Source organism: Fomitopsis serialis (genome assembly GCF_022376445.1).
Source record: "Fomitopsis serialis strain Sig1Antser10 chromosome Unknown B0H18scaffold_23, whole genome shotgun sequence".
Classification (NCBI taxonomy): Eukaryota; Fungi; Basidiomycota; class Agaricomycetes; order Polyporales; family Fomitopsidaceae; genus Fomitopsis; species Fomitopsis serialis.
Window position 1 is genome coordinate 331,649 of NW_025954983.1, and position 24,352 is coordinate 356,000.

General features: G+C 53.3%; 11 protein-coding genes and 1 non-coding gene across 12 annotated transcripts; 8 read left to right on the forward strand and 4 right to left on the reverse strand.

The window, feature by feature from the left end:
- Positions 1-132: 132 nt before the first annotated feature.
- B0H18DRAFT_953931 (uncharacterized protein) lies at positions 133-1,338 on the forward strand (the record flags this gene model as incomplete). The annotated part of the gene is made up of 6 exons (XM_048042228.1): positions 133-419; positions 485-573; positions 734-805; positions 867-928; positions 974-1,058; positions 1,259-1,338. The coding sequence occupies 6 exons, from the start codon at positions 133-135 to the stop codon at positions 1,336-1,338; spliced, it is 675 nt and encodes a 224-aa protein (XP_047894933.1).
- Positions 1,339-1,580: 242 nt separating this feature from the next.
- Positions 1,581-2,894, forward strand: B0H18DRAFT_246357 (uncharacterized protein). Its single transcript, XM_048037269.1, has 3 exons — positions 1,581-1,911; positions 1,976-2,173; positions 2,233-2,894. Exons 1-3 carry the CDS (start codon positions 1,848-1,850, stop codon positions 2,799-2,801), a joined length of 831 nt encoding a protein of 276 aa, XP_047894934.1. The 5' UTR covers positions 1,581-1,847; the 3' UTR covers positions 2,802-2,894.
- A 557-nt stretch (positions 2,895-3,451) lies between these two features.
- Positions 3,452-3,536, reverse strand: B0H18DRAFT_t77. The gene has a single exon. It is a non-coding gene; the product is annotated as a tRNA-Gln (tRNA).
- Positions 3,537-3,910: 374 nt separating this feature from the next.
- On the forward strand, positions 3,911-5,581 carry B0H18DRAFT_1084455 (kinase-like protein; the record flags this gene model as incomplete). Its single annotated transcript, XM_048031793.1, has 9 exons — positions 3,911-4,018; positions 4,074-4,196; positions 4,245-4,341; positions 4,390-4,495; positions 4,545-4,881; positions 4,947-5,090; positions 5,152-5,172; positions 5,208-5,287; positions 5,347-5,581. 9 exons carry the CDS (start codon positions 3,911-3,913, stop codon positions 5,579-5,581), a joined length of 1,251 nt encoding a protein of 416 aa, XP_047894935.1.
- Positions 5,582-5,880: 299 nt separating this feature from the next.
- B0H18DRAFT_246372 (uncharacterized protein) lies at positions 5,881-9,586 on the reverse strand. Its single transcript, XM_048037270.1, has 18 exons — positions 9,325-9,586; positions 9,268-9,277; positions 9,195-9,213; positions 8,794-9,142; positions 8,469-8,739; positions 8,306-8,410; positions 8,237-8,250; positions 8,099-8,183; positions 7,976-8,036; positions 7,882-7,920; positions 7,742-7,833; positions 7,515-7,676; positions 7,415-7,458; positions 7,340-7,354; positions 7,253-7,287; positions 7,062-7,194; positions 6,319-7,014; positions 5,881-6,225 (listed from the first exon to the last, which is right to left on the reverse strand). Exons 1-18 carry the CDS (start codon positions 9,424-9,426, stop codon positions 6,127-6,129), a joined length of 2,331 nt encoding a protein of 776 aa, XP_047894936.1. The 5' UTR covers positions 9,427-9,586; the 3' UTR covers positions 5,881-6,126.
- Positions 9,587-9,779: 193 nt separating this feature from the next.
- On the forward strand, positions 9,780-11,197 carry B0H18DRAFT_1000276 (A1pp-domain-containing protein; the record flags this gene model as incomplete). The annotated part of the gene is made up of 9 exons (XM_048028206.1): positions 9,780-9,903; positions 9,960-10,024; positions 10,081-10,092; positions 10,143-10,190; positions 10,251-10,314; positions 10,368-10,494; positions 10,563-10,670; positions 10,723-10,775; positions 10,833-11,197. Coding segments are annotated over 9 exons (644 nt in total), but the record flags the coding sequence as incomplete, so codon positions are not given.
- Positions 11,198-11,354: 157 nt separating this feature from the next.
- Positions 11,355-13,934, forward strand: B0H18DRAFT_1000284 (general substrate transporter). Its single transcript, XM_048028207.1, has 15 exons — positions 11,355-11,469; positions 11,530-11,545; positions 11,675-11,778; positions 11,831-11,908; positions 12,016-12,112; positions 12,167-12,197; positions 12,250-12,336; positions 12,393-12,455; positions 12,511-12,564; positions 12,618-12,864; positions 12,927-13,035; positions 13,090-13,315; positions 13,372-13,452; positions 13,515-13,623; positions 13,683-13,934. The coding sequence occupies exons 1-15, from the start codon at positions 11,424-11,426 to the stop codon at positions 13,805-13,807; spliced, it is 1,473 nt and encodes a 490-aa protein (XP_047894938.1). The 5' UTR covers positions 11,355-11,423; the 3' UTR covers positions 13,808-13,934.
- A 395-nt stretch (positions 13,935-14,329) lies between these two features.
- B0H18DRAFT_1210218 (uncharacterized protein) lies at positions 14,330-15,296 on the forward strand (the record flags this gene model as incomplete). Its single annotated transcript, XM_048036355.1, has 2 exons — positions 14,330-14,365; positions 14,415-15,296. The coding sequence occupies 2 exons, from the start codon at positions 14,330-14,332 to the stop codon at positions 15,294-15,296; spliced, it is 918 nt and encodes a 305-aa protein (XP_047894939.1).
- A 244-nt stretch (positions 15,297-15,540) lies between these two features.
- Positions 15,541-16,517, reverse strand: B0H18DRAFT_1084444 (nucleic acid-binding protein; the record flags this gene model as incomplete). Its single annotated transcript, XM_048031791.1, has 4 exons — positions 15,541-15,665; positions 15,720-15,822; positions 15,878-16,060; positions 16,515-16,517. 4 exons carry the CDS (start codon positions 16,515-16,517, stop codon positions 15,541-15,543), a joined length of 414 nt encoding a protein of 137 aa, XP_047894940.1.
- B0H18DRAFT_246619 (serine threonine protein phosphatase 2A) lies at positions 16,434-17,959 on the forward strand. Its single transcript, XM_048037272.1, has 7 exons — positions 16,434-16,602; positions 16,729-16,812; positions 16,874-17,173; positions 17,235-17,487; positions 17,540-17,657; positions 17,719-17,788; positions 17,840-17,959. Exons 1-7 carry the CDS (start codon positions 16,516-16,518, stop codon positions 17,840-17,842), a joined length of 915 nt encoding a protein of 304 aa, XP_047894941.1. The 5' UTR covers positions 16,434-16,515; the 3' UTR covers positions 17,843-17,959.
- B0H18DRAFT_1156811 (uncharacterized protein) lies at positions 17,909-20,431 on the reverse strand (the record flags this gene model as incomplete). The annotated part of the gene is made up of 15 exons (XM_048035780.1): positions 17,909-18,245; positions 18,300-18,324; positions 18,384-18,451; positions 18,506-18,686; positions 18,751-18,888; positions 18,942-18,957; positions 18,993-19,124; positions 19,154-19,242; positions 19,272-19,436; positions 19,524-19,634; positions 19,679-19,881; positions 19,937-20,101; positions 20,154-20,214; positions 20,272-20,343; positions 20,396-20,431. 15 exons carry the CDS (start codon positions 20,429-20,431, stop codon positions 18,211-18,213), a joined length of 1,497 nt encoding a protein of 498 aa, XP_047894942.1. The 3' UTR covers positions 17,909-18,210.
- An 883-nt stretch (positions 20,432-21,314) lies between these two features.
- Positions 21,315-23,975, forward strand: B0H18DRAFT_1000311 (aldehyde dehydrogenase). Its single transcript, XM_048028208.1, has 15 exons — positions 21,315-21,494; positions 21,552-21,715; positions 21,778-21,970; positions 22,026-22,175; positions 22,231-22,255; positions 22,324-22,335; positions 22,392-22,459; positions 22,515-22,521; positions 22,584-22,675; positions 22,737-23,014; positions 23,074-23,148; positions 23,205-23,320; positions 23,377-23,415; positions 23,472-23,587; positions 23,653-23,975. Exons 1-15 carry the CDS (start codon positions 21,450-21,452, stop codon positions 23,704-23,706), a joined length of 1,434 nt encoding a protein of 477 aa, XP_047894943.1. The 5' UTR covers positions 21,315-21,449; the 3' UTR covers positions 23,707-23,975.
- The last annotated feature ends 377 nt before the right edge of the window (positions 23,976-24,352 follow it).

A 24,352-nucleotide genomic window follows, 5' to 3' on the forward strand; every position in this document is an offset into this window, starting at 1 on the left:
GCGGTGAACTCCGTTCGCCACCACTACCTACCCCCCTCCTGTCCTGACCCTGTCGCCGCTTCAAAAGAGCGCGAGGACGTACTGGTCATTGACCTACAAACCAGGTCATATGCCCACCATTTACCACCAAAGATGCGCTTCTGTGTCACGGACGCGCAGCAGGAAACGTTGGCATACTTCCCGCCACGGGAGCGCGAAGGTTTGCGCCTCAAGCTCCAGAGATGCAGAGAGGAGGCCACGGATGTTCATGGGCCATGTGGCTCAATGCTTGTCCTTCTGCGAGTTGCTGGGTCGCAGTACACTGGGCACCGAGTCATGACATATATGTTCTCGCTCGATCCGAACTGGCTGAACCCACGGCTCCACGCGGGTCTATGGAAGGAGTTGCTGTTCACCATGTTGAACAACGGCCTTGTGTTGTGAGCAGTGGCTCTGTATGGATTGGAAGAACTTTAGGTGTGTCAGATAGTACTACTGCATATAGGCTCAATGTTGTCCGAGTCGTCGATGCTGTGTTTGCTGTGTCACGGTATTGTGATGCGCACCGGCGGTGCGGCGTCTTGTCACGATGTAGTGTGTTTCATTGTACAGTATCGAGTTGTCGAGCTTTGGCTGTCGTCAAGGCTTCTTGCTGCGAAGCTCGGGAGGCTAGCTGGTCATGAGTGTGTTCGAAAGGAGCGACGAGAGAAGAATCTATTCACTTCGATTGACCATCCTCTGACCTCCCAGCCAGGTGTACTCTTGTGTCTCGACGAGTATACAAGCATTGCTCTTGATACATCAGGGAATCCTCAAGTCCAGAACGGTAAGTGAATGTCAACGCAACTAAGCCTAGTACAGTGTTGGTGTTTTTGGCTTTGACCCAGATCAGCTCATGCCGTTTTCTACACAGACTACATCCCAACATGAGCTTCCTGGGCCTCCGCAAGTGGCCACTCCTGCACTCCATCCGTCTGACTCGTCTGCGCTCTAGGTCGCCGAGCCTATGCGGCCTATCGTCGCCGCTAGTGCGGTCACTTTCTTCCTCGCCTCGAAGGCGCAGGACATAGCGGTCAAGTGTACGTCTGTCTGTTCGTGGGGCCCACTGTATGCATGCCCTGAGTATATCGCTCAAATTATGTACTGAGTACGGTGGCGATCGTCGGCGTGCTCCTGCCTGTATTGCTTCTCCCATGCCCGGCTTCAAGTTGTATGTCAGATGGTGATGAGTCTCCTCATTTTCTCAGCGATTAGCGGACTACACCCGAGGTCTGTGCAGGCTCGGGGGCGCGGGCTTTGGCCGAACGAGGTAGTGACCCCATCCAGATGCCAGTGCTGCGCGACTCGTTGGTGGACTAATAACTTGAAGTAGTACACTCAAACGGGTTCAACAAGTTCGATACATACTCGGTGGCTCGGGCTTTGGCCGAACCAGGTAGTGACTCGTTTCAGCCCCGGTGAGTGACATGATAAGTATAGATGAGCGCTGAGCTATCACTGCGTCCAATTGACTGCAATGACAGCTGCGGGTGCATGGTCTCGTACCCATCCGATGGGAGGATGTCACACCCTACCACCACACATTAATGTGCGGTGGTAGGGTGCGACATCCTCCCATCGGATGGGTACGAGACCACGGGTGCATCACACGGTGGCTGTTCATGTCGATCCATGCGGAGAGTACGCGGATTTTGTACTGCGCTTCCGTGCGCCGAGCAGTAGCCTGTCGACTAATGCCGCGTCAGGGGTTCCGGAATCCGGTCACTCGGGCATGCATATTCGAGAGCTGGTATAAAAGACGACAGGGGTGCCGCCGATAAGCATCATCTTTCGACCAGTTAGCATCTCTACTTGTCTAGCATCGCACAATGAACGTCTTCGCCATCGGTGCATCTCGCAACATCGGCTACCATGCAGCGCGTCGACTGCTTGGTGGGTTCATTCGTCGTCATATTTCATCGCTCAGCAGATTATCTAAACATCGTTTTTGCTACAGCCAAAGGCGCAATAGTGACGTTCCTCCTGCGCTCGACCTCCGTCTTCGACGACGACGAGGCGATTCAGCCTCACATCCGTGCCGGAACCGCACGCCTCGTCAAGGGCGATGCTTTGAAGGCAGAAGATGTGAAGCGCGGCTGGGAGGCGGCACAGGGTGCCAATAATGATACTGTCGACCTTGTCCTTTTCAGTGTCGGTGAGTTGTGTCCCTAATTCCTTGCGTCGTCAATAGCTAAGCATACATTGGTGATATAGGTGGGGTACCCTCATTCTACGCGACGAAAGGCTTCATCATCACCCCACCAAACCTTTGCACTCAGTCCTTCCTCAACCTCGTCACCACCATGCCCACCTCCCTCCGCGCACCCTCCGCGCAGCCGCGCTTCGTCGCCATCTCCTCCATCGGGCTCTCGCGCGCGTCGCATGCTGAGCTCCCGCTCCTCCTCAAGCCGTTCTACGGCTATTTCCTGCGCGGGCCGCACGCCGACAAGCTTGCGATGGAGCGCGTCATCGCTCACTGCGCAGGGTGGGAGTGGACGCACGAGACACCCGACACGGAGGCTCTCCCCTCGGATTGGACGAATCTACCCGGCCTGCCCGCGTTCGGCGAGCTGCAGCACGTCGTCGCGGTCCGGCCGGCGTTGCTGACAAGCGGGGCGTGCAAGGCGGACAAGAAGGATGGGAAGGAGCCGTATAGGGTCAAGGACTGCGAGCTCGGAGACGGGTATACCGTCTCGAGAGAAGATACCGCACATTTCTTGGTGGAGGGGCTCTTGCCGCATTGGGATCAGTGGGAGGGAAAGCGGGCCCATATTGCGTACTAGGATAGTCTACTGGGTATTTTTCTGCGATGTTGTATGATGCGTTTGTACTAATAACTAGCAATACAGTACGTGACTCGTGGTATGATGGCAAGTAGTCCTGTTTTTGTAGTGAAGGTGTCACGGACAATCAGTGACTGAGATATGCTCAGAGCATTCCACCAAGTACCGACCCTGTCCCTGGCACTGAGCAAGTCCTGCGGTTGACGACAGACGTGCAACTCGCTCTCGGACTCGTGAAATCCCGCGCGATGTATTTCTTGTTCGGGTTGTGATGAAGCAATAATGCGGAAGCTTATGAATGCCAGGGCACGCCGCGCGAGGCCGACTCGGAGTCCAGTGGCTGAATGTAGAACACTACCCGTGCCGCCGTGCAAGCAGCCCGGCCCCTGTGGGTGCAAGCATTACCATATATACACGTACCGATACGTGTATAGCTGACTGTTGCTGAGCTTCAGTTCTAGGTTCGAGCTGGTTCGAGCTCGAAGTGCAGTGAGGCGCAGGCGCCTATCAAAACACCAGTAGCCAAAAAGGGAAACTTTATCCGGAAAAGGAAACTTCGCACTCAGACTGTCCACTTTGATTCTGATTCTTGCTCTAGACAAAACTCGCTGCTCTTCGCTGCTATGGAGGGCTCAAAATGACGACAAAAGAGGTCCTACCAGGAATCGAACCTGGGTTACCGGAATTGTGCTGCAAAGTCAGAATCCGATGTGATAACCGCTACACTATGGGACCGTTGCACCCCTTTTCATGTACAAGAATAGAGAGCTTCTGGCCTACAAAGAACTGCTGATTACTAGCAGTAATAGCCCCCTGTGGTCACGTATAATAGTTACCCAGAAGCTCCGACGATGCAGGAATTCGAATAAGCAATTAGGTACGGTACCAGCCAGGAATGTCTGTTGTATGTGTTCGGAGATGCGGCTCGGGAAATCGTTGGGGGCGTGGTGGGACTTCTTCAATTTAGGCTGCTTCTGCCGGGCGCCCTGTACTTGGGCGCTAAGATGTTGTCTGGCCTTGTTTCCAGTCACGGCTTTGGGCTGTCTTGTTCTCTGGGACAATAAGTTGTCTCTCCCTCCGCTCCCTATCCCCACTGTCATTCAGGTCTTATGGGCGCCGCACTTTGCTGCTGCTCTGACCCCGTCGATCTTGACGGCGAGGTCGACCTCTACCACTTCGACCTCCTCCGCGCCGTCGGCAAAGGCGCCTTTGGCAAGGTACATCTAACCCCGCACCGCGCTGGCACTGTAACTGACCGCGTTCGTGCCCCAGGTTCGCGTCGTCGAACACAAGAAGACGAAGAAGCTTTATGCTCTCAAGTACATAGACAAGGCAAGGTGCATCAAGCAGAAGGCGGTCGCGAACATCATACAGGAGCGGAGGTTACTGGAGGAGGTGCGTTTCCTTTCTGCGTTTCCTCAGCTTCTGTTGACCACTTGCCAGATCGACCATCCGTTTGTTGTCAATCTGCGCTATGCATTCCAGGACGACGAGAACTGTTTCTTCGTGCTGGACCTCATGCTAGGAGGCGACCTGCGATGTACGTGTTCACATGACCGTCACTATCCGCTCTCATGCTGCCTACCAGTCCATTTGGATCGACTGGGTCGCATACAGGAGGATGTCGTGCGGTTCTGGACAGCAGAGCTGTCGTCCGCGCTGTCGTACCTCCACAGACAAGGTATCGTGCACAGGTGCGTGCCCCCTCTCCCACAGGTACCCAACATATGAACATCTGCACAGGGACATCAAACCCGACAACGTGCTGCTTGACTCCATGGGCCACGTCCACATAACGGACTTCAACGTCGCCATCCACTACTCCGAACGACGCCTGCATACAAGCGTGGCTGGGAGTATGGCCTACATGGCCCCGGAGGTCATCGGACACAAGGGCTACACTTGGTCTGTCGACTGGTGGAGCCTCGGTGTCGTCGTCTGGGAACTGTTGTTTCACAGACGTCCGTTTGATGGCCGGACCGCTGACAAGATGAAGCACTCCATCATGAAAGACGCTCTCCGGTTTCCCAGCAAGGCCAACGAGCTCTGCAGTGCAGAGGGTCAAGACGTACTACGCGGGGTACGTTCCCGTCACGCCACCCCCTGATGTCTGGCCATCTGTCATATTGACCTACGCGTCGGCAGCTCCTGGACAGGAATACCAAGACGCGTCTGGGATGCAAGGGCAGGGGCCGTGATATTCCCGACATCAGGGAACACCCGTGGTTCGCGTCCATTGATTGGGATGCGCTCGAGCAAAAAGATGCACAACCGCCTTTCGTGCCTGATGTGCGTTTCCACCGTGTACACTGCCTCCTGTCACCGGAAACGCTGACGACCTCCATCACAGATCAGCAAGGCCAATTTCGACGTGTCGCATGAGCTCGACGATTCTTGATGGTCGAGAAACCACTTACACACTCGAAACGCAAGGCGCATCCCGACCTTGAGAAGATGAAGCCCGAGTTGCGACAGCTTGAAGAACAGTGCGTCCCAGCGAGCTCCCCCCTGTGCCTGGTGTGGCTCACTTGTGTTGCGCGCGCAGATTCACGATATACGACTTCACGAAGAGCCGGCGAATGTCGTATTACCCGCATAATCAGCCGATCACGAGCGCAGGGCACGAAGCAGATGCAGAGGCTGTCGAGGTCACTCAGTCGACGACAAACACAGTGCAGCCAACGGCCACCATTGTCGAGCGATCGCGACCGGGCACGCCGTTCGAGGAGCAGGATGCATCGGGACGCGAGACACCCTATCCCATGCCTCAATCGCACTGAACTCTGAACGCCAGCCGTCGCAATAGTCACGGTGCGGCGTTGAGTCTCCTCCATTCGCTCTATCGGCCGGTCCTATCGTTGTTGCCTAGTGCCAGGCGCGCGCTCCACCTTATTGTCTCGCACGGCCGGACATTGTTTATTGCCTGCTCTTCGCTGTTGTATCATAGCCCATTCCCTCTCACCTGCTCTAGCGTCCGCGCGGCACCGGCCAACGTCGTAGTTACCCGGCTCGCTGGCCCAGCCTGCCTCATTGCGCCCAGCCCTCCACTTTCGGGACTTGGATACTTTGTACTCGGCGGCACGCCCACACCATCCACTGTATTATCACCATGCTCATCTCATCTTGCAACCCGGTGCTTGTCTGCACTTTGTTCTTTGTCTCATGCATGCTGCTTCGTTGCTTCGCTGCATTTCTCCGTCGACTTCTCGATGCTCGAATCTGGATACAGTTCACTTGGGTATTGCGTACACTATCAGCGTAGACATAATAGTCGGTATAATTAGACTAGGAGAACAAGGAATACCTTTTGGTATGCGGAACTGCGTCATATCGTATCGTGTCTGGGAGACTGATGGTATGTACTCTCGTTGCGCATTCCACGCGTGAGCACGAGCAGCAGGTTCTCAATCCGGGCTTGCCGATCCTGCGGAAGACATTCATTCATCATCAGCTCTTCGCCGTTGGCACGCTGGATACAAGGCGGAACCGCTGACAGACAACGACCGCGCCCACGCACCTGCAGCTCCTTCATTTCGTCCTTGAGCTTGTTTACGGGCAAGCTTCTCACATCTTCGACCATAGCCTCCAGCTTGCGGACGCCCGCGTCCATCCCGGCTGCAGCAGAGCTCACACGCTCGAGCTGGTTCGCGGAGCCGCTAGCCCGAGTGCTGTACAACCTACTCAACGGGCTGCGCGACCCAGCTGTCTGCATCTCCCCGGAGCTCGAAGCCGGCACTGCAGTCAGGGTGATGTTCCGCGGACGCGGCGAAACACTAGGTGAGACGCCCTCACGACGACTACGGCTCCTCGCCAAGGGGGGCGAGCGCGGTAGACTCACGCGTCGTCTGTGTCTAGGAGTTTCTGGTCCTGGCTGGGCTGAGGGCGGACGAGATGGGCGCGTGGGAGATCTTGGGAGAGGCTGTAGGTTGTCGCGAGAGGGGAACGAGAGCAGGGTCCCGCCGGGCACCGCGGTGCGTTCGTCTTCATGCTCGTCATCAGAATCGAAGAGGTCGGTCTCGTGTGAGACTTCGACGTCGAAGATAGCGTCGTAGACATCTGCAGAGCCGGATCCAAGCAAGTCGAATAAGGGTATCCTCTTCACGTTGCGCGTTAGGCGTGAGTAGAAACTCTGGTCGGCGTCACCCTCCCGCCATGTCTGGCGCTGGGCAAGGTACCTTTCGTAAAGGCTGATAATGATCAAGAAAGGGAAGGACTGCTTTGGGTGAGATAAACGTTGGCCAAGAAGAAAATTAGTCGCACCGTCAGTTTGATCAGCAATACGTTAGCGGAGTGCAGCGTCCGAGGGGATACGACGAAGCTTATTGGCCAAAGGATGACAAAGGCGAGTAGATTGAAAGGTGGCTGATAGCTGAAGAGGGCATCGGACTTGACCCTGAAGAATGCAATGGTCATGATGGGCCTCGTGGTAGGAAATTTTCAGTGGACGTTACCCCTCGATAGTTGATATCGCATATTGGAAGAGGTACTGATGGTCCCCAGTCAGCACTAGCCTATAATCCACAAATAAGTCTTCTCACCTCCTGTTTAGCGTTCTATGAAAGACAAAGCAGGTCAGTGCATGTTCTCAATTTATCATGAGTGCTAGGCCTTACAGCGTCGATTTGCGCGAAGGTGTTGGTAAGGATGGAAATCAGAACTGAGTTTGGTATCAGCCTTGATCAGACGGGCTGAACCTACAGAGAATGGACTCACTGGTGAGCAGTAGCGTGTTTGAGAGCGCAGCAAACATGGTCATGAGAATTGGCCCGAACACGGGATGAAAACTCGAAGCCTGCGCAAAGCTGAGATATGTGTTTCCGAACCAGATCTGGACCATTAGCCAGGTGATAGCCTTCACACTCCACGTGTCCTCGGCTTCAGGACAAGCCCAAACCTACATCAGCCATAGCCTTAAGATGAACTCATCGGGGAACAAATACCTAAGCTGTGTAGCGTGAAGAGCAGCCCGGAGAAGCATATAGCTGCGATGCCGATGAAGAATATGAAGTCCACAATCATCGCGCGTAGAGCTCTGATGCGAAGTTAGCAGAAGAACATGTGGATAAGAAGGCCACCTCACAGTACTACCACGTTGTTCGAGATGGCAAAGAATGCCAGACTGCATTGCAAATCAGTGATGAGATACAGCCGGAATTCGTCAGACCTTGGCTTACCGAGGGAATAGGATGCATGCGCCGCAAGCCAGTATGTCGAATCCCATCTCAGATGCACCGACTGCGCGAACGCAAACATAGCATATAAAAAAGAATGCACGCGACAGGCATTGTGCGACTTACCGTCATGATGCGCGAGACCTTTGATGCGGAAGCCGAGGTACACGAAGAACACCACGACGAACGATGTGTCGAATACGTTCCACATCTAGCACAGAGCTCAAGCGCGGACAGCCATATAAACAAACTCGTGGGACTTACACTGGCCATGTACACTGACAAGAACACGGTGAGCTCGAAGTACGTGTTACAGACAGTTCAGGTACTCACTGCCCCATCCATACTCCTTTGAGGCTGTGTACTCTTCGAGCGTGAACGCAGTAGCGAATAGTATGAACACAATCTCGAATCCATTCACTGTGCCGACTTCTCGATCTGTGCCAGGAGGTCATTATACGCGCACGCGTCCGTCCAACATACTGTTGTCACTCACTGGACAGACACAGAAGAAATGTGGTCAGCAAAAGAGCAAAATTTAAGAATTCCAAAATTGCGCCATATCTAGGCACGCGCAGCCGGTAGTGGTCAAGGAAGGGTGCTTTCCGATAGTCGTACATCTCAATTGCACGTGGCTTGTAGTTGTCAGCGAGAACAGAATGGGTCGACGCCATGGAGAAGATGACCCTCCCTGAGTATATATCGTTAACCACAGTTTGGACCACAGGTGCGGACAAGAAGGCCTTGGCTTCCGTGGAGATCGCGAGCTGACATTGAAGATGAGACACCGAGATGTCCTCTCACAAGGACGAAAGACTGACCTCCAAAGCACACTGCGGATCATCCTGCTCCTCAGTCCCCATGATGGACTTCACTTCCTGTATCACGTCTAGAGGTGCACCTGCAAGCGGACTCCAAGTAGCAGTCAAGGCAGCCACTAATCGGATCTTGGTGGAAGCGAACGTCCCAAGAAGCTTCATGGCGAGGATCTCACAGAGGCTTGCTCTGGAATACATGACGCCCGAGTATGCAAGGTTCTCTTGGGCTTCCGAAAGGAAGTGCGAGCGGACCACGAAACACGCGTACACCACCGCCAAATTGTCCAGTTTGGCATACTTGAAGACCAATGGGCGAACAACGGCAAAGTTAATATCCGACGCAGTAAGTTGGCTATATGCGTGTCAGGCATGATTACAGTACTCAGAAACGAGGAAATGCGTACTCCCAGCTTAGTGCCGTGTCTACGTGGCAGTGGTGTCATTCATATGTGCATGCATGAATGCATTGGCACGCACCGATGTCTTTCTGAAGCACCCGTTAGCCTAAATAACATGTCTCTGGAGTGTACTCACTTCAGCATCTCGCTTGATGGCTGGGATGAGCGGAAAGACCTTGACAGACGCAAGCATTTCCGGGGTTGGTCCAAGCAGCGAACTCGTTTGCTCTTCGTCCATGTCCGATTCGTTCCTCCCGAGTCGGAATTTGGCTAGGTATGCTGCCTAGTGCGAATTCGGTCTATCAAAGCAGGAGCAGAAGAACAGCTTGGTTGCTTCACGGCTTGCGCGTGTCTCGAGGGCGGGCCATTTGATAACCCGCAGAGCGGCGCGGTGCTCGTCGGACGTCGGTGTCCACAACGCGCGGTGCTTTCCAGTGCGTCAGAACACGTGACGGTTCCTAGATGCAGATTGCCAAAAAGGGATCGGATGCCACAAGGCAAGTGGCTCTGACTTCGCGCTTCAGACCGACCCTCATCTCTGCCTGGGAGGATTACCATTGTGCACAAGTGCCTATCATCCACATATCGACCGAATGGCTGCAGTGGGCCTGTCGAAGATCCCTACCTTGCGTGAGCTGTACAAGGCGGCAGCTCTTCGGGCCAGCGCGCTTCGATACCAGCCGAAAGATCAGTACCTGGACAGAGTATCTTTGTAGTGGGTAATCTCGCGTTCGATCTCTATGCATTCTCTTGTACGACAAATATTGGTAGCCAGGGGGATATCACCAAACTTGAGGTAGATGCTATCGTGAATGCAGCAAACAGAAGCTTACTAGGTAAGTACAACCACCATATTTTCTTGGTCTACTATGCAGACCTGACAGCAATCGAGGCGGAGGAGGCGGTAAGTACTTGTATCCTCGTTTGTATCCCACTGATGCCAGCATGTTGCAGTCGATGGTGCCATCCATGCCGCCGCAGGGCCTCACCTTCTGGACGAATGTGAGTATTGAATTATAATCCCGAATGTCACTTTTCTCCATATAAACTATAATTCGACAGGCCGCACTCTGAATGGTTGCGACACAGGAAACTCGAAGATTACGAAAGGATACGACCTACCTGCGTGAGTGCGCCTTTCCGCGAGAATGAGTGGCATCGTCACGCAGAAACATTCAGCCAGCATATTATACATACCGTGGGGCCCATCTACTCGGACCATAATGTCGAAGGGAAGGCGGAACAGCTGAAATCGTGCTACCAGACAAGCCTGCAGATAGCAGTGAAGAGTTCTCTCAAGCACGTCGTGAGCAGGCGTTCTGGTTTTTCAACAACATGAGTTAGCCTATCTAACTCGCCGATCTGTGTTCATAGGCATTTCCTTCGATCTCCACCGGAATTTATGGCTATCCGATAGAAGACGCTACCCACATCGCACTCGATACCGTACGACAATTTCTAGACTCGGACGAGGGAGAATCCGTACGTCGACTGAGTAACAAATCGTTCTTAGCTGTCTGACATGACCTGGTAGTTGCATCGTGTCATCTTCGTTGTTTGGAGCGACAAGGACAAGGGTGTCTACGAGTGAGTTGCATCGACATATTAGGGAAGAGCATCTCTAAATACTGAACCGACATTTAGGGACCTCATCCCACAGTACTTCCCTGAATCGGAGCAGGAATGACTGCCTAGGAAACATGCCCTTTGATGTCGTCTATGGGCCAAATTTCCCACAAATGTTTTGCAAGTTGTCTGCCTTGTATGAAGGCTCTATTTCAAAAGTTCAATCGTGCCGGCGTCCTTGCGTGGCTGGCCTTGAACTTGTGGCATCAGACTATCCCGTACTCTCCGGAAGCAGATGGCCCTCGTTTCCCCGATTGGTTCTGCTGCTGTGTGTAAAGCCTATTTACCTCGATCCGGATCATGGCGGATGGCCCGGACCGCCGTGTCTGCTCTATTCTACCCCGCATGACCTACGGAGCAACCAGTCGGACTACTCGTTTCTCGGTGTCGTGCAGCAGACCTGGATCCTGTGATCCAGAGTAACCTAACTTATGGTGCACGATGCTTCTGTGCAATGTTGTGCCTTGAACTGCACCTGGAACTGCACTCACGAATCCGCCAATATAAATGTCGAGGCTAACTTCTCGTGTGATTCTTTTACTGCGGCGTCTTCGCGCACAATCGCACAAACAGCCTGCGGGTCGCTACTGAACGCCGTTTTACTGAACCATGGGTCGGGTGTATAACATCTTCATTGCCATATTTTGCTCTATCGGTACGTCGCTGCCACAATGACTCTCAAGCGCGTAGCCCAGTTCAACGCAATACTCATCAGGGTCATTTCTCTTCGGGTATGCTCAACTCTCTGTCGTCTGAGGCCCAGCTCAACATCTTTATCAACACTGCAAATGTTTAGTTATGACAGGTGAAGAACTGCAGCTGGGACATCGCAGCAATGGCTGACTTACATGTCATTGTAGTGGAGTTATCGCCTCCGTCATTACATTTGGCCAGTTTGAGGACTTCGTCGACGACCCTGCAAAGTACAGTAGCCTTTCTGGAGCTGTGGTCTCTACGTTCACGGGTGCGACTCATTCTACCGACGCCTACTGAACTAGCTCATGTGCTCCGCGTAGGTGGATGCTTCTTCGGATGCATGTTGGCAGGATGGTATGTCGATCTATCGTTCGCCCGTCGTGGTCTTACATGTCTAAGTGGGTCTCAGGACGAGTGACAAAATAGGGAGAAAGCGGAGCATACAGGTCTGTTGCTCGACTGCAGAACTGTATCAGCTGTGACAAGGGATTGCTTTATCAGCTAGGTGCTCTCATAGACCTATGGGGATGTGCCATGCAAGCCGGCGCAAATAATTTCGCTTGCATGCTCATAGGTCGTATCATTGCGGGCTTTGCCATAGGGTGCTTGTCGCATTGTATTACCAATGACGTCCATACTGACCACTCCACTTGCAGAATTCTGTCCATGTCTGTGCCATTGTACAACGTCAGAGCGTTACCTCTTTACGGAAGCTTGCTCTAATATCTGCTGTCTATAGACGGAGATCGCACCGCCAAGAATCCGCGGCTTCATCGTAGGTCTGGCTCAGCAAATGATCGGCATAGGGTTCATTGTTGCGAATTGGGTATGCATAGCACCGCCGATTTATTAGAGCATGCGTCTCAGAAGTCTTACCCATAGGTCGGCTATGGCTGCCAATACATTAACGGTTACGGAAGCTGGCGGCTCGCGTTGGGTCTACAGGTCCGTCAAACCCAGGTCAGCGTCGCACAGCCTGCGTGGTAATACATTGCCGTAGCTTGTACCTGCCTTCATGCTGCTCGTCGGCATTCAATTTCTGCCTTATTCGCCAGTAAGCTGACTATTCCAGCAGAGCGTACGTTTGTGCTGAGTCCTTCACCTCAGCGTTGGCTTCTCGAGCAAAATCGTGACGACGAGGCTCGGGCGGTCGTCTATAAGCTGCATGGAGTGGAATCCACTGAGAAGAAGGAGTCCGCAGACGCCGAGTTCACTGACATGCAGCTCACGATCAGGGCTGAGACGACGACAAGATCCCGACGACTCAATGATCTTTGGGAGACGCCGGCGATGCTCAAGCGTACTCTGGTTGCTGTGGGAGTGCAGGTCTTCGGACAGTTCTCAGGGATCAATGGTGTCGTATTCCCTGCATATTCTTGTGTCTCATGCGCTCAAGGTCTTCCACGTATGTCGCAGTCATCAATTACTTTGGACCATCGATGTACCAGTCGCTCGGTCTGAGCTCCGGACAATCACTGCTCATTCAGGGGATCTACGGCGCCGTAGGCCCTATCACGAACTTCATGTTAGTCCTTGCATGTCGGGTGATTTGCGATGTCTACTGAAACGAACGCTGCAGATTCATTACATGTATCCTCGACAACGTCGGACGGAAGAAACCACTCATGTTTGGCGCGGCCGGCTTTGTTGCTACGTACTCCGTTCTCACTGCCATAGTCGCAAGCTTTCCACCGGGATCATCGGACAATCATCCTGCTCAGCGTGCTGGAATTGCCATGATCTTCCTGACCAGTATCCTCTTCTCGCTGAGCTTCGGACCGATCAGCTGGGTATTGACGTCTGAGGTGAGTTCAGTGCTTGCGCATGGCAAGACACAAAGATAAAAAGCTACTGTGTACAGGTGTTTCCGACGAAGACGCGATCTATCGGTACGGCAGTCGCAGTATGCGCGAACTGGGCCTTCAACGTGCTGTTCTCTCAGGTAGGTTTATTTCTTGTCCTGCAAAGTCTGCGTCTCTGATTCCCATCCTCCTGTACTACTAGGTATCCAACATGGCTATCGACAACGTAGGTTGGAGGTATTACCTGCTATTCATTCTCCTCAACTTCGTCGACTTCTGCTTGATCGCACTCTTCTTCCCCGAGACGAAAGGTGCGCTCGTGACCGCCATTTCTAATTACCAGATAAAACTGAAACTGCCACCTCGTCAGGGAAATCGTTGGAACAGATGGCAGAGGTCTTCGGGGACGATGTTGATCCTCACGAGATACTGGGACATCATCCGGATGCTCAAGACGCACTGGATGACACCTCCGGGAAGCATAAAGAGGCGTGACGAGTCTTCATTGCGATAATATCGAATGTATCTCAGTCACGGTGGTGCATCTCTTCGGGTCATGTATGTAGGATTAAGATGATGCCTCACAACAATGCTTTCATGAGCACGAAATTGTCGCCATCAATTTTTGTGCCTCTATCCGAGTCTATCGCTGCGTTCAACCAAGTTACTTTGCCAATGATACAGCACAATCTGAACGCGTGCCAGTGCACTGGCACCCCTCTTCCTGAAGACCGCTGATCTGCTTGAGCTAATTCTTCCACTTAGAGCGACTGCTGTACCGCACATGAGTCCTGTAAAGCTAGCTTCTGTGAAGCCCTGACTTCTAAAGCTCGAAGTGAAGATATGTACTTCAGTACGCTTATGCGTGCCAGTAAAACAATGGCCCACTGAACGCAATCACATGACCGCCTTTCTGCTTCCGCCACGATCGTCGAATCTCGATCAGGTTGCAGACTTAATTCACACCTCCTGCCTGCATCCAAAGTTGCCGCAAGCCTACTAGCAGCGGACTACAATATGGAGCGTACAAGTGTACTCTCACTACCCGTTGAAGTGAGTCCCCTATTGTCCCGCTCGTACGTTTACCAACATAGTATCAAAGCTGCTATACGACATACATATTCACGCAGCGTCCCCGAATCTCCCGCTGGCATGCAAGCATCTCTATGCCGTGTGCAAGTCTGCACCAACCTCTGTCCACGCTCAGTATCTCATTGAGAGCTATCACTCCGCTCGTGCCTACAGCACCGTCGCCGATATCATCTCCTTGGCCCTTCGGTACCCTGTCTGCACTCAGGCCGTCCTTGACACAATCATCAGGAGCCCCGAGTATCCCACTCTGTCCTCAGAAAACCGAAGAAAGAGGACGGAGCTGCCGCGGAGACTCTTTCGCAACTTATCGCCGCGTCCTACAAGCATAGGCAAGCGGAAGCGAGGCGAGCCAGAACCTTCCGGGTGGACAGAAGACGACGACCCGCTGCCTTTCCTTCGCTACCTCTATGCCCACCCGCGCATTCGTACGCCGGGAGCCGACTCCTGGGAAGGCTACGCGCTGACGAAAGCTGTACACGCCGAATTCATTCCTCTCGTGCAATTTTTGCTCGAACATGGCGCGTCGCCTCAGACGAAGGGCGCCCTCGCAGTCATGGTCGCCATCCGGCGTAAGAATCTGCCGTTGGTGCGTTTGCTCATCGAGCGCGATGGCCCGCGACAAACCTACAAGCGGCCAAGGATGAGGGATGAGGGACCCGGTGTGGTGACGGGGAGGGACGGGATATCTGCGGATTCAGCCCGGGGGAACGATACCGTGACGCGCGATAACGGTGCAAAGAGACGGAAACTGGGGGACAGAGTACAGGTGAACCAGGAGATGGTCAAGACGGCGGTGCAGTCTAATGCTCGAGACATTGTGGAGTATTTTATCCACGAGAAAGGCTGCGTGCCAGACATGCAGACAGTTCTACTCATGGGAGCGAGTAGATAGCATTAACACTCGTTGGCGCTTGTACATACCGCAAGCATGGCGATGTTCACTCCTGCACAAGACATCGCTCAGAGTGTGGTACACAGGTTCGGATGTATCTTCGGATAATGAGACAAGGAATGCTAGACTGAAAACAACAATGCGAAGAGCGAAACGTAGCTAGTCGTCGAGGGTCGTCTAGACACGGAGGGATGGGAGGTAGAGATATACACGTACGCTGGGGATACAAGGATAGAAATACATCTCAGATGTCGTCGATATCAACCTCGTCCTCGTCGCCGAACTCGAAGGTACACTCGCCCTCCTCGTCGCCGAATGTCTCTGTTTCGTTGATCTTGGCATTCTCGGGGAGCTCGCCGTATGCTTTCACTGATGATGTAGGTGAGCCCGCAGTGCATAGATAATGCAGGTGGGAATACATACAACTCCGTGCCTCGTCGGCAGTATACTTCACGATGACATCCGCCTTGTCATCCTGGAACTCTCGGAGGGACAGAAGGATAATGTCGCCCTGATTGATCCAGACCTATGATGGCGGCGTTACAGCATTGGAAAGGATGAAGTAGACGATTGGGACGGACCTTCTTCCTCATCTTGCCACGGATATGAGCCAGTCTCTTCTCGCCATCGAAACATTGCGCCTCCAGCCGCCCATTGCCCAACATCTTTATTACTTGAGCATATTCCTGGCCGTCCTCCCGGAAGACCAGCTCGCGCTTGTCACCATCGTTCTCGTTCTTTCCACGTCTCCGGTTCTTACCACCCTATAGTCACAGTAAGTATGTGTCACAATGGGATCCCCTGCAGGTCGTGCTAACCTTTCCCTTGTTCTGCAGAAAAGTGTAAGTAAGCGATCGTACCGATTATGGCTGAGGACATACCTTGGGCATGTTCGATGGATTGGACTACTTTCTCTCGCTGAGAACTGTCTCTGCCGTGTGGTGTGTATGTCCGTCTATGTATACGGACGAGTCAAAGGGATCCCAGAGGGATGGCGGTAGCGAGCAAGGAGTCAAGAGACAGAGCGATGGAGGCGCGGCTTGTGCAGCCTTGCGCCGGATCTCGATCTTTCGCACGCCCCGTCACGCGTTACAGCTCCTACGTGACTGGGTACTCGGCTATCGGTCACATGTGACCCCGCACAGACTTGCACGCGCATCACCAGCATCCCTCAACCCACCTCACGCATCTTCGACTACCCGACTCGACTTAAACCACCATGGAGAACGAGATAGACGGATGGATCGCACAGCTCAGCCAGTGTAAGCAGCTTTCGGAGCCCGACGTGAAGCGGCTATGCGACATGGTGCGTGCCAGGTTGCACTTGCGGTTGATAACAACGGTTCGCCACCAGGACGTGTGCGAACCGCTGTTAGCATCCCGGTGTATGCGATGTTCGAGGTGTGCTCATGTTGGTTGTATTTCACGCCAGACGCGGGAGATTCTCATGGTCGAATCAAACGTCCAGCCTGTGAGGTGTCCTGTGACTGTTTGCGGTGATATTCATGGTCAATTCGTACGTGTACAATACGGGATCGATCGGAGGTTTGGTAACGTTAACGTTTGAACATGCATAGCACGACCTCTCGGAGCTCTTCCGCATCGGCGGGAACTCACCCGACACGAATTATCTATTCATGGGCGACTACGTTGACCGGGGGTACTACTCCGTCGAGACCGTCACTCTTCTCGTCGCGCTCAAGCTGCGCTACCGCGACCGCGTCACCATCCTCCGAGGCAACCACGAGTCGCGGCAAATCACGCAGGTGTATGGGTTTTACGATGAGTGCTTGCGGAAGTATGGCAATGCAAATGTGTGGAGATACTTCACGGATCTCTTCGATTACCTCCCTCTTACCGCCCTGATCGAGAACCAAGTGAGTGGCCAGTTCTGCGGTACAGCACCCCGCGTTCTGACGGGCCACAATCAACGATCAGATCTTCTGCCTTCACGGGGGCCTCTCGCCATCCATCGACACTCTCGACCATGTTCGGGGCATTGATCGTGTGCAGGAGGTTCCTCATGAAGGGCCGATGTGTGACCTCCTGTGGTCTGACCCCGATGACCGATGCGGTTGGGGGATATCGCCGCGTGGTGCTGGTTATACGTTCGGGCAGGACATCAGTGAGGCGTTCAACCATAACAATGGTCTTACATTGGTTGCGCGGGCGCACCAACTCATCATGGAGGGTGCGTACTACTTCGGAGGCATTAAGACGCACTCAAACCGTCCTCCTTCCAGGCTATAATTGGAGTCAGGACCGGAACGTTGTCACTATTTTCTCTGCACCAAACTACTGCTACCGCTGCGGCAACCAGGCGGCGATTATGGAGATGGACGAAAAACTATCGTATAGCTTGTGCGTTACCATCATGCCCATGTATGTTTGAGCCCGTCACTGATCGATGTGTACCGCATAGCCTACAATTCGACCCCGCGCCCAGAGTGGGAGAGCCTCTCGTGTCGCGACGCGTACCGGACTATTTCCTCGTGAGTAGGCGTCATCATCGCTCTGGCGAGAAAGCTAACCCCTATGTGCAGTGATCCTTGCTTTGTTTCATGCATTTGGCGGCACATCCTTGATGTTACAGTACAGTACATAGCAATTGTCAGATACAGTGTAGCACATCCAGAAGACGAAGTTGATACCTCATTTCCTGTATTTTGTTCCTTACTGTGACGTCTGCTTTGGACCGACAATGGACCTCTCGAGACAAAACAATCTACTAAGTTATAATGAACTGAGACTTGTGAGGTCCATGGCCGCAAACATCATGTATGCGACACAGACCATGTCAATTATGCAGCAAGCTGTATGCTAATGACAGGCATGAACGTGAGTACCGGCCGGCAACAGAGCGATGTGTGGATTATGCACAGCATGCATTTAATGATACAGATTATTGCTTGATCTACTCCTCTGCTTGTCCAGAGACAATGACGTCGTCTGCGGCAAATGCAGTCAGTCACAATTCACCAGGACTCACAGGTTAAAACTCACCTATTTTGAGTACAGCCCGTACCAACTACAAGTGATATACGGTCAGTCTCATTATGAATTGAACATATGGACACAACTACATACCTGTGTCGCCAAAAGATATTGCTGGCGCTTCGAGATGAGCGGGTCGTAGACAAACTGCTTCTTCATGTCTAAGGGGCGATGAGACTCCCTTGCTTGATTTGCATGGCTAAGTATCAACGCACCGATGTCTCCCCGTCCCAAGCAGTCAATGCCGAGAACGGAGTTGCCCTCCTTGACCTGCCGGCTCTTGACCTCCGCGAGCGTTTCTATCGGCGACAAACCGCTGTTCTCCGCGAGCGCGAGGGGCACAGAATCCAGCGCGGACGCAAACGCGCGCATCGCATACTGCTCGATAGACGGGATCTAGACAAGAATCCACGATCGTGAGAACAGTGTTGCACCTAGGAACGCCAGATCTTCTGCGTACCTCATCCGCAGCTTTCGCAACCGCGAGCGAACAGCTGATGTCCGCCGCACCTCCACCGTACACTACACGGTTGTCAACGACAATGTTCCGGACCGCGCAGAGCGCGTCGTGGAGGGCGCGCTTCGCCTCGTCCACGATCTAGGTCACAGCTGGATCAGCGAGACGCAGACGGAAGGGCTTAGGTGACATACCATCTTGTTGCTCCCCCTGACGAAGACGGTGACTGTCCGGGCTTGGCACACTCCTCGATCACCAGCATCTTGTCCCTTGTGGTCCCGAAGGACACCTCGCGTACGATACCCGCCTTGCCGAGCTTCTCTGCCGTAAGGTCTTCAAAGCGCGGGACGATGCGACCATTGTTGCGATGCAATGAGCTGGGTGCCGTTAGCGAGTCGTAGTCAACGAACGAAAATAGAGGGTGCACACCTCGATCTCAGGGCCACCGACCCATCGCACAGAGGGGAGATCGTTCTGCATGAGAAGGTGGTTCGCCTCATCGTCGAACCCCACTGGCAGATTACGAGGTTCGCGCCGGTGTCCTTCACCTGCTTGATCATGCTCTGGAACTTGTCCTGCTCGTACTCTCTCAGCCGCTTGTACTCGTCTACGCTAGTAATGTCGAGCTTGTGTTTCGTCTTCGGGCGGGGAGGCTCGAACGGACAGGTGAGGATCGCATTTTCGCGTCCCTCACGGAATGGGGCATCTGAGGGTGGAGAAGTCTTTGTCCACGAGTACACCCTTGATGAGTGCCGTGTCCGCTAGCGACCGCCGACCTTGCCATCCACCTTGATGAGGTCGAAAGGCACGTCCTTGCGCTCGAAGTCCGCTACTGCAAGGACAGCGTCTACCGCGATCTCTGCGAACTTGTCATGCTCCATCGAACACTGGATGACGCATGAATGAAATGGCACTCCTGAGAGTAAGTGACTGACATTTTGCTTCCAAGACTGGTCTTGGCCGTTTTGACGAGGTTGGAGGTGTCAGAGAGTGTGAACTCTACTTTGTCAGAGATTTTGTCCAGGTGCTCTACTGCAACAACACATGCGCGGTCGAAGCCATCTGCTATTCGGATCGGATGGATGCCGCGGTCGAGCAGCGCTTCACTCTGCTCCAGAAGTGCACCAGCGAGGACTGTGCAGTAGAGTTCGTAGTTGTTCATGCCTCTGGAAATGCTCTGGTCACGCACCAACGACACCCGTAGTACCATCCCCGATCTCATCGTCCTGGCTCTTGGACAATTGCACGAGCAGCTTTGCGATCTGGTGGTCGACTTCCATCTGACTGAGGATGGTAGCGCCATCGTTAGTCACCGTGATATCGCCATCCGGGGAGATGAGGATCTTGTCGAGCCCTTAATCCGAGCATTAGGAAGACATGAAGGTTGTGCCAGGTCGCGTACTAACCTCGCGGGCCGAGGGATGTGCGAATGATGTTTGCGACAGTCCGGGCGGCGAGAATGTGCGACTAGAGGGATTTCAGATTAAAACTACTATATGGAACAGGAGTTACGATGGTGCTTACTTTGATTGCCTCTACACCATGACTGCGAGTCTTCTTCGCCTGTTCTCGCAGAATGATGAAGGGACGCCCATACTGGAGAGCTTTGAGCAACAGTACTGCGAGCGAATGAGAGCACAAAACAAACCTCGTCCGTGGCATACATAGCTTGTGGTTCAGCCATCTTGGATTCGGGACGCGTACAAGCAAGAAAGCAGAACGTCTGCTGCACAAGCTAGCGCCGTGACGCGATCGCGCCTGGGTAACTCGTGACACAAAGAAGCACGCGTCCCGTCACGCAGTCGTCACGCGTTTGATGCGCGACTCGACGCGTCTTTCTCAACGTTGCTTTACCCAATCTTTGCTCTGCCCATGAAGTTTACCCCTGTATGCGATGTACGCAGTTAGCGACAGACAGGCCACCACTTCTTGAGACACATAGCTGGAGTCTGTCTTTCTCTGACGCGCATGACATTTACAGAAAGGCCCTGAACCGCGTTCGGTAGGAACAACCTGCGCGGAAGCAGCCGTGAAACCTGCCAGGGCCTACACCACATCCTGAGGGGGTAACGTTCCAAGGTACGCAGCTTCGATTCTCTTTAGATTCTGTTGTGCATGCAGGCGGCCGGCCTTGTGGCCGCATCTTACCGCACTGCATGGGCAGCAATCTTCCATCAGGCGCTTTGTTACCGCTTCCTATGTGGCCGGGCTGCAGGCCGCCGAGGTATTCCCCGTCAAGAACATCCCGAGCTGAGCGTCTGCTTCCATTGAACTTAGGCCGTCAAAGTCGGCGGTGACTCCCACCCCGTGGCTCTGACCATCTGGGAACGCGAACCGTTCTCTGAAGCCATGCCTTGCCGGACAGCAGTCGCTTGCTCGAGGCTACAGCATCCATCTCACTGCGGGTCTGGACATCCTATTATGGCAATTGACACATGGATGAAAGACGCATGGCTAGAAGGCGCTCTGGAGCCCGCAACACACACCGAGCGCCATCCATCACAGGCCGAGAAGCAACATGATGCGACCACCGAAACTGGAAGCTCGGACATCAAACGTCTCACACAACATCTACTGCCCTGGCTCTCCCGAGGGAATGATCAAATGTCACTTGATTCGATTCCAGACTTCATATACCCGAAGATCCCAACCTGACGGCCCAAACTTGCTCGTCCCTTACCCCCGCGCAAACGTCCTGCATCATGTCCACTTCCCTGGTCTATACCCCCGTCGATGAGATTCCCCAAGTGAGTTGTCTCAGTATCTATGGGAACCCTTACTAGAATATATGTCCTCGCATTCAGATCCACCAGAGCTTGAAGCAGGGCTTCGCCTCAGGGAAGTCGAAAGATATTCAATGGCGCAAGAGGCAGATTCTCCAGCTATGGCACCTTGTCGAGGACAACCTCGACCGCATGCGCAAGGCACTCTTCGATGACCTTGGCCGGGCGCCGAATGAGTCAGACGGGTGCGCTACCTCTCACTCAGGCTGACATTCCACTCAGGGCTACGCTCATCATGATACTGCAGCACTGAGTTGAACTCCATCGTACTGGAGATCAAACAAGCGTATGACAATGTAGGGAAGTGGTCCCAGACCGAACGGGCGTCCTGGCATTACATGTGGTTTGCCATGTCTCCTGCTACAAGGATCGAGCCTAAGGGCGTTGTGCTCATCATCACGCCTTTCAACTTTCCGTTGTACTTGTGTCTTGCTCCATTTGTGCGTTACATGCTTACCTGTCTTGCGAGCGACTGAATGTAGAGTCAACTCACAGGCTGCGGCGATTGCAGCTGGCAATGCTTGCATACTGAAACCCTCAGAGGGCGCTCCGGCATGTTCTTCGCTCCTAGCCGAGCTGTTCCCAAAATACATGGACCCAGACTTCTTCCGGGTAGTCAATGGCGCCATCCCCGAGACCACAAAGGTGAGTGTGGATACAAATATGCTTCCATTAGGCGGATTTTCACGATACTACGCAGCTCCTTGAGCTTCAATGGGACCACAGTGAGTTCACTCATAACCGTACATTGCATGTACACCCGTAATCAACCAATTTTACCCCCACTTGAAAGTATTGTACACGGGTGAGCAGATGACGTCCCTGTAATCGTAGTTTATAGAACTCACACGCGCGGTTCAGGGAATCAGTCTGTTGCGAAGGTCGTATGCACTGCTGCCGCACAGCACCTAACGCCGGTGACCCTTGAGGCAAGTCCAGAACAGTGTCCCTGTCATGATCTCTCCCAACTGAAACCTCCGACAGCTCGGAGGTATGCATACTCATTGATTGTTGAGAGCTCCTGTGCCCCGGAACTCACCGCTTGATCCAAAGGCAAAAATGCGGCGGTCATTGACCCTAGAGTCAGCAACCTCAAAGTTGCAGCGAAGCGCCTGATGTGGGGAAAGCTCACCAACGCCGGGCAGGTGTGTTTCATGCGATCAATTGAATCTAGCCCGGATGATCTCACTATCTACTTTCCTCCAGATCTGTATGTCGCCGGATTACGCGATTGTGCCGGAGCATTTCCAGGACACGTTCATTGAGGCGTGCAAGCAGGCGTATTACGACATGCATCCGAAGGACCCGAAGGAAACAGGGAACATGGCGCGCATCGTGAACGAGCGGCATGCGAAGCGCGTGGGGCGGCTGTTGGCGAATACCAAGGGCGAGGTTGTTCTGGGCGGGAACATTGACATGGAGACGTATTTCTGTGAGGCGACCATCGTGAAGGATGTCAAGCTCGATGATATTCTCATGAGCGAGTATGTCTGGCGTTTGTTCTTGCTGTTCGGCGTGGAAGCTGAACGTCACGGTGCGATAGGGAGATCTTCGCTCCGATCCTGCCTGTTATCCCCGTGAAGGACGTGGACGAGGCCATCAAGGTCATCAACAGCCTGTAAGTCGACAACCGACATTGTTCCGTCCCTACAGTGCTCATTCCGGATGCGCCAGGGGTCATGCACTAGTCCTCCACGTCTTCTCGAGCGACTCGGCGTACAAGAAGAAAGTCTTCGACAATACTAAAAGTGGTCTGGCCGTCGCCAATGAGACCCTTCTTCACATTCAAGGTATGTTGAAATAATTTAGGCATCGTGGCGCGTCGTCTGAAGGTCATGATTTTCAGCGGTGGGAATCCCTTTCGGCGGTGTAGGATCCTCTGGATGTGAGTCTTTACGTCTCACAGTGTCACCGACGGACATGTCTGACCGGACGATTCAGATGGCGCTACAACAGGCAAGGCTGCTTTCGATCAATTTGTCCACCGGAGAGGTTCGATCGACAGTCCGTTCTGGCTGGACACCATGATGCTCTACACGCGCTACCCGCCGTACACAGTGAGTCTTGAGGAGCTTTGCCGATACGTTACCGCGGCATCGCTGACACATGCTTGTGCTCGCAGAAAAGCAACATGACAATGCTCAACATGTTCATGCACCCCAAGCCGCCAGCGTAAGCAGCGAATGCCGACTGTTGTCGCAGCTGTTGCTCCGCTTCGGGTGGATCTTCTGTGCATATCATATATGTACAGCTACGTCCATGGACGAGCGTTTTGTCATCTTCTGCCTTTGTAGACGCGTTGTATTCACGGGTCAGATCCCGGTGTAGTCACTCATTTTGGGTTTACTGGTAGTGACACTCTTTTGCCATCGTTCCTGCTGTCTCGTAGTTCTCGTACTCACACGCTATCACTGCAATTTGCTGATACCACACTGTTCTACTTTCTGAAGTGTGAAGCCGGGGCTGGCTGAAACTGGTCAGAACATTTCAAAACATCCAAGGTGCGTACATGCAGATTGCAGATATCTTCAGTATAGTAGCAGTAGTGACCGAGTTCCTCTCGATGAAAATAAGGCAGAGCAAGGCGTGACCTACTTGTTGCGTAGGTTCCAGGGTCATGGCAACGCTTCAGACAACTAATACCATCCCAGCCAAGTCTTCGCCGTATTATCAGTGGCAAACTATGTAGAAACACTGGCATGCCTCGCAAAGATTCCTCGAAAGCAATTCAAATGACCGGCATGCGTGAATATTTAGCGTTAGATGCCTCAAAATGCAAGAACGTCCACAAAGATGACAAGCATGTCTACTGCATGCATTGC

Excerpts from the sequence above, each read along its gene's own strand:
- B0H18DRAFT_1000284 (XM_048028207.1), top strand. The coding sequence starts at position 11,424 with ATGGGTCGGGTGTATAACATCTTCATTGCCATATTTTGCTCTATCG. Across the intron at positions 12,337-12,392 it reads GGTTCATTGTTGCGAATTGG|GTCGGCTATGGCTGCCAATA; the intron begins GTATGCATAGCA and ends TCTTACCCATAG. Across the intron at positions 13,316-13,371 it reads GCTGGGTATTGACGTCTGAG|GTGTTTCCGACGAAGACGCG; the intron begins GTGAGTTCAGTG and ends TACTGTGTACAG.
- B0H18DRAFT_246372 (XM_048037270.1), bottom strand. The coding sequence starts at position 9,426 with ATGGACGAAGAGCAAACGAGTTCGCTGCTTGGACCAACCCCGGAAATG. Across the intron at positions 7,195-7,252 it reads GCGATATCAACTATCGAGGG|GGTCAAGTCCGATGCCCTCT; the intron begins GTAACGTCCACT and ends TGCATTCTTCAG. Across the intron at positions 7,015-7,061 it reads TATTGCTGATCAAACTGACG|TCCTTCCCTTTCTTGATCAT; the intron begins GTGCGACTAATT and ends CACCCAAAGCAG.
- B0H18DRAFT_1000311 (XM_048028208.1), top strand. The coding sequence starts at position 21,450 with ATGTCCACTTCCCTGGTCTATACCCCCGTCGATGAGATTCCCCAA. Across the intron at positions 21,716-21,777 it reads GCGCCGAATGAGTCAGACGG|CACTGAGTTGAACTCCATCG; the intron begins GTGCGCTACCTC and ends ATGATACTGCAG. Across the intron at positions 23,416-23,471 it reads CGGTGTAGGATCCTCTGGAT|ATGGCGCTACAACAGGCAAG; the intron begins GTGAGTCTTTAC and ends CGGACGATTCAG.
- B0H18DRAFT_246619 (XM_048037272.1), top strand. The coding sequence starts at position 16,516 with ATGGAGAACGAGATAGACGGATGGATCGCACAGCTCAGCCAGTGTAAG. Across the intron at positions 16,603-16,728 it reads TGAAGCGGCTATGCGACATG|ACGCGGGAGATTCTCATGGT; the intron begins GTGCGTGCCAGG and ends ATTTCACGCCAG. Across the intron at positions 16,813-16,873 it reads GTGATATTCATGGTCAATTC|CACGACCTCTCGGAGCTCTT; the intron begins GTACGTGTACAA and ends GAACATGCATAG.
- B0H18DRAFT_246357 (XM_048037269.1), top strand. The coding sequence starts at position 1,848 with ATGAACGTCTTCGCCATCGGTGCATCTCGCAACATCGGCTACCATGCA. Across the intron at positions 1,912-1,975 it reads TGCAGCGCGTCGACTGCTTG|CCAAAGGCGCAATAGTGACG; the intron begins GTGGGTTCATTC and ends TTTTTGCTACAG. Across the intron at positions 2,174-2,232 it reads CCTTGTCCTTTTCAGTGTCG|GTGGGGTACCCTCATTCTAC; the intron begins GTGAGTTGTGTC and ends TTGGTGATATAG.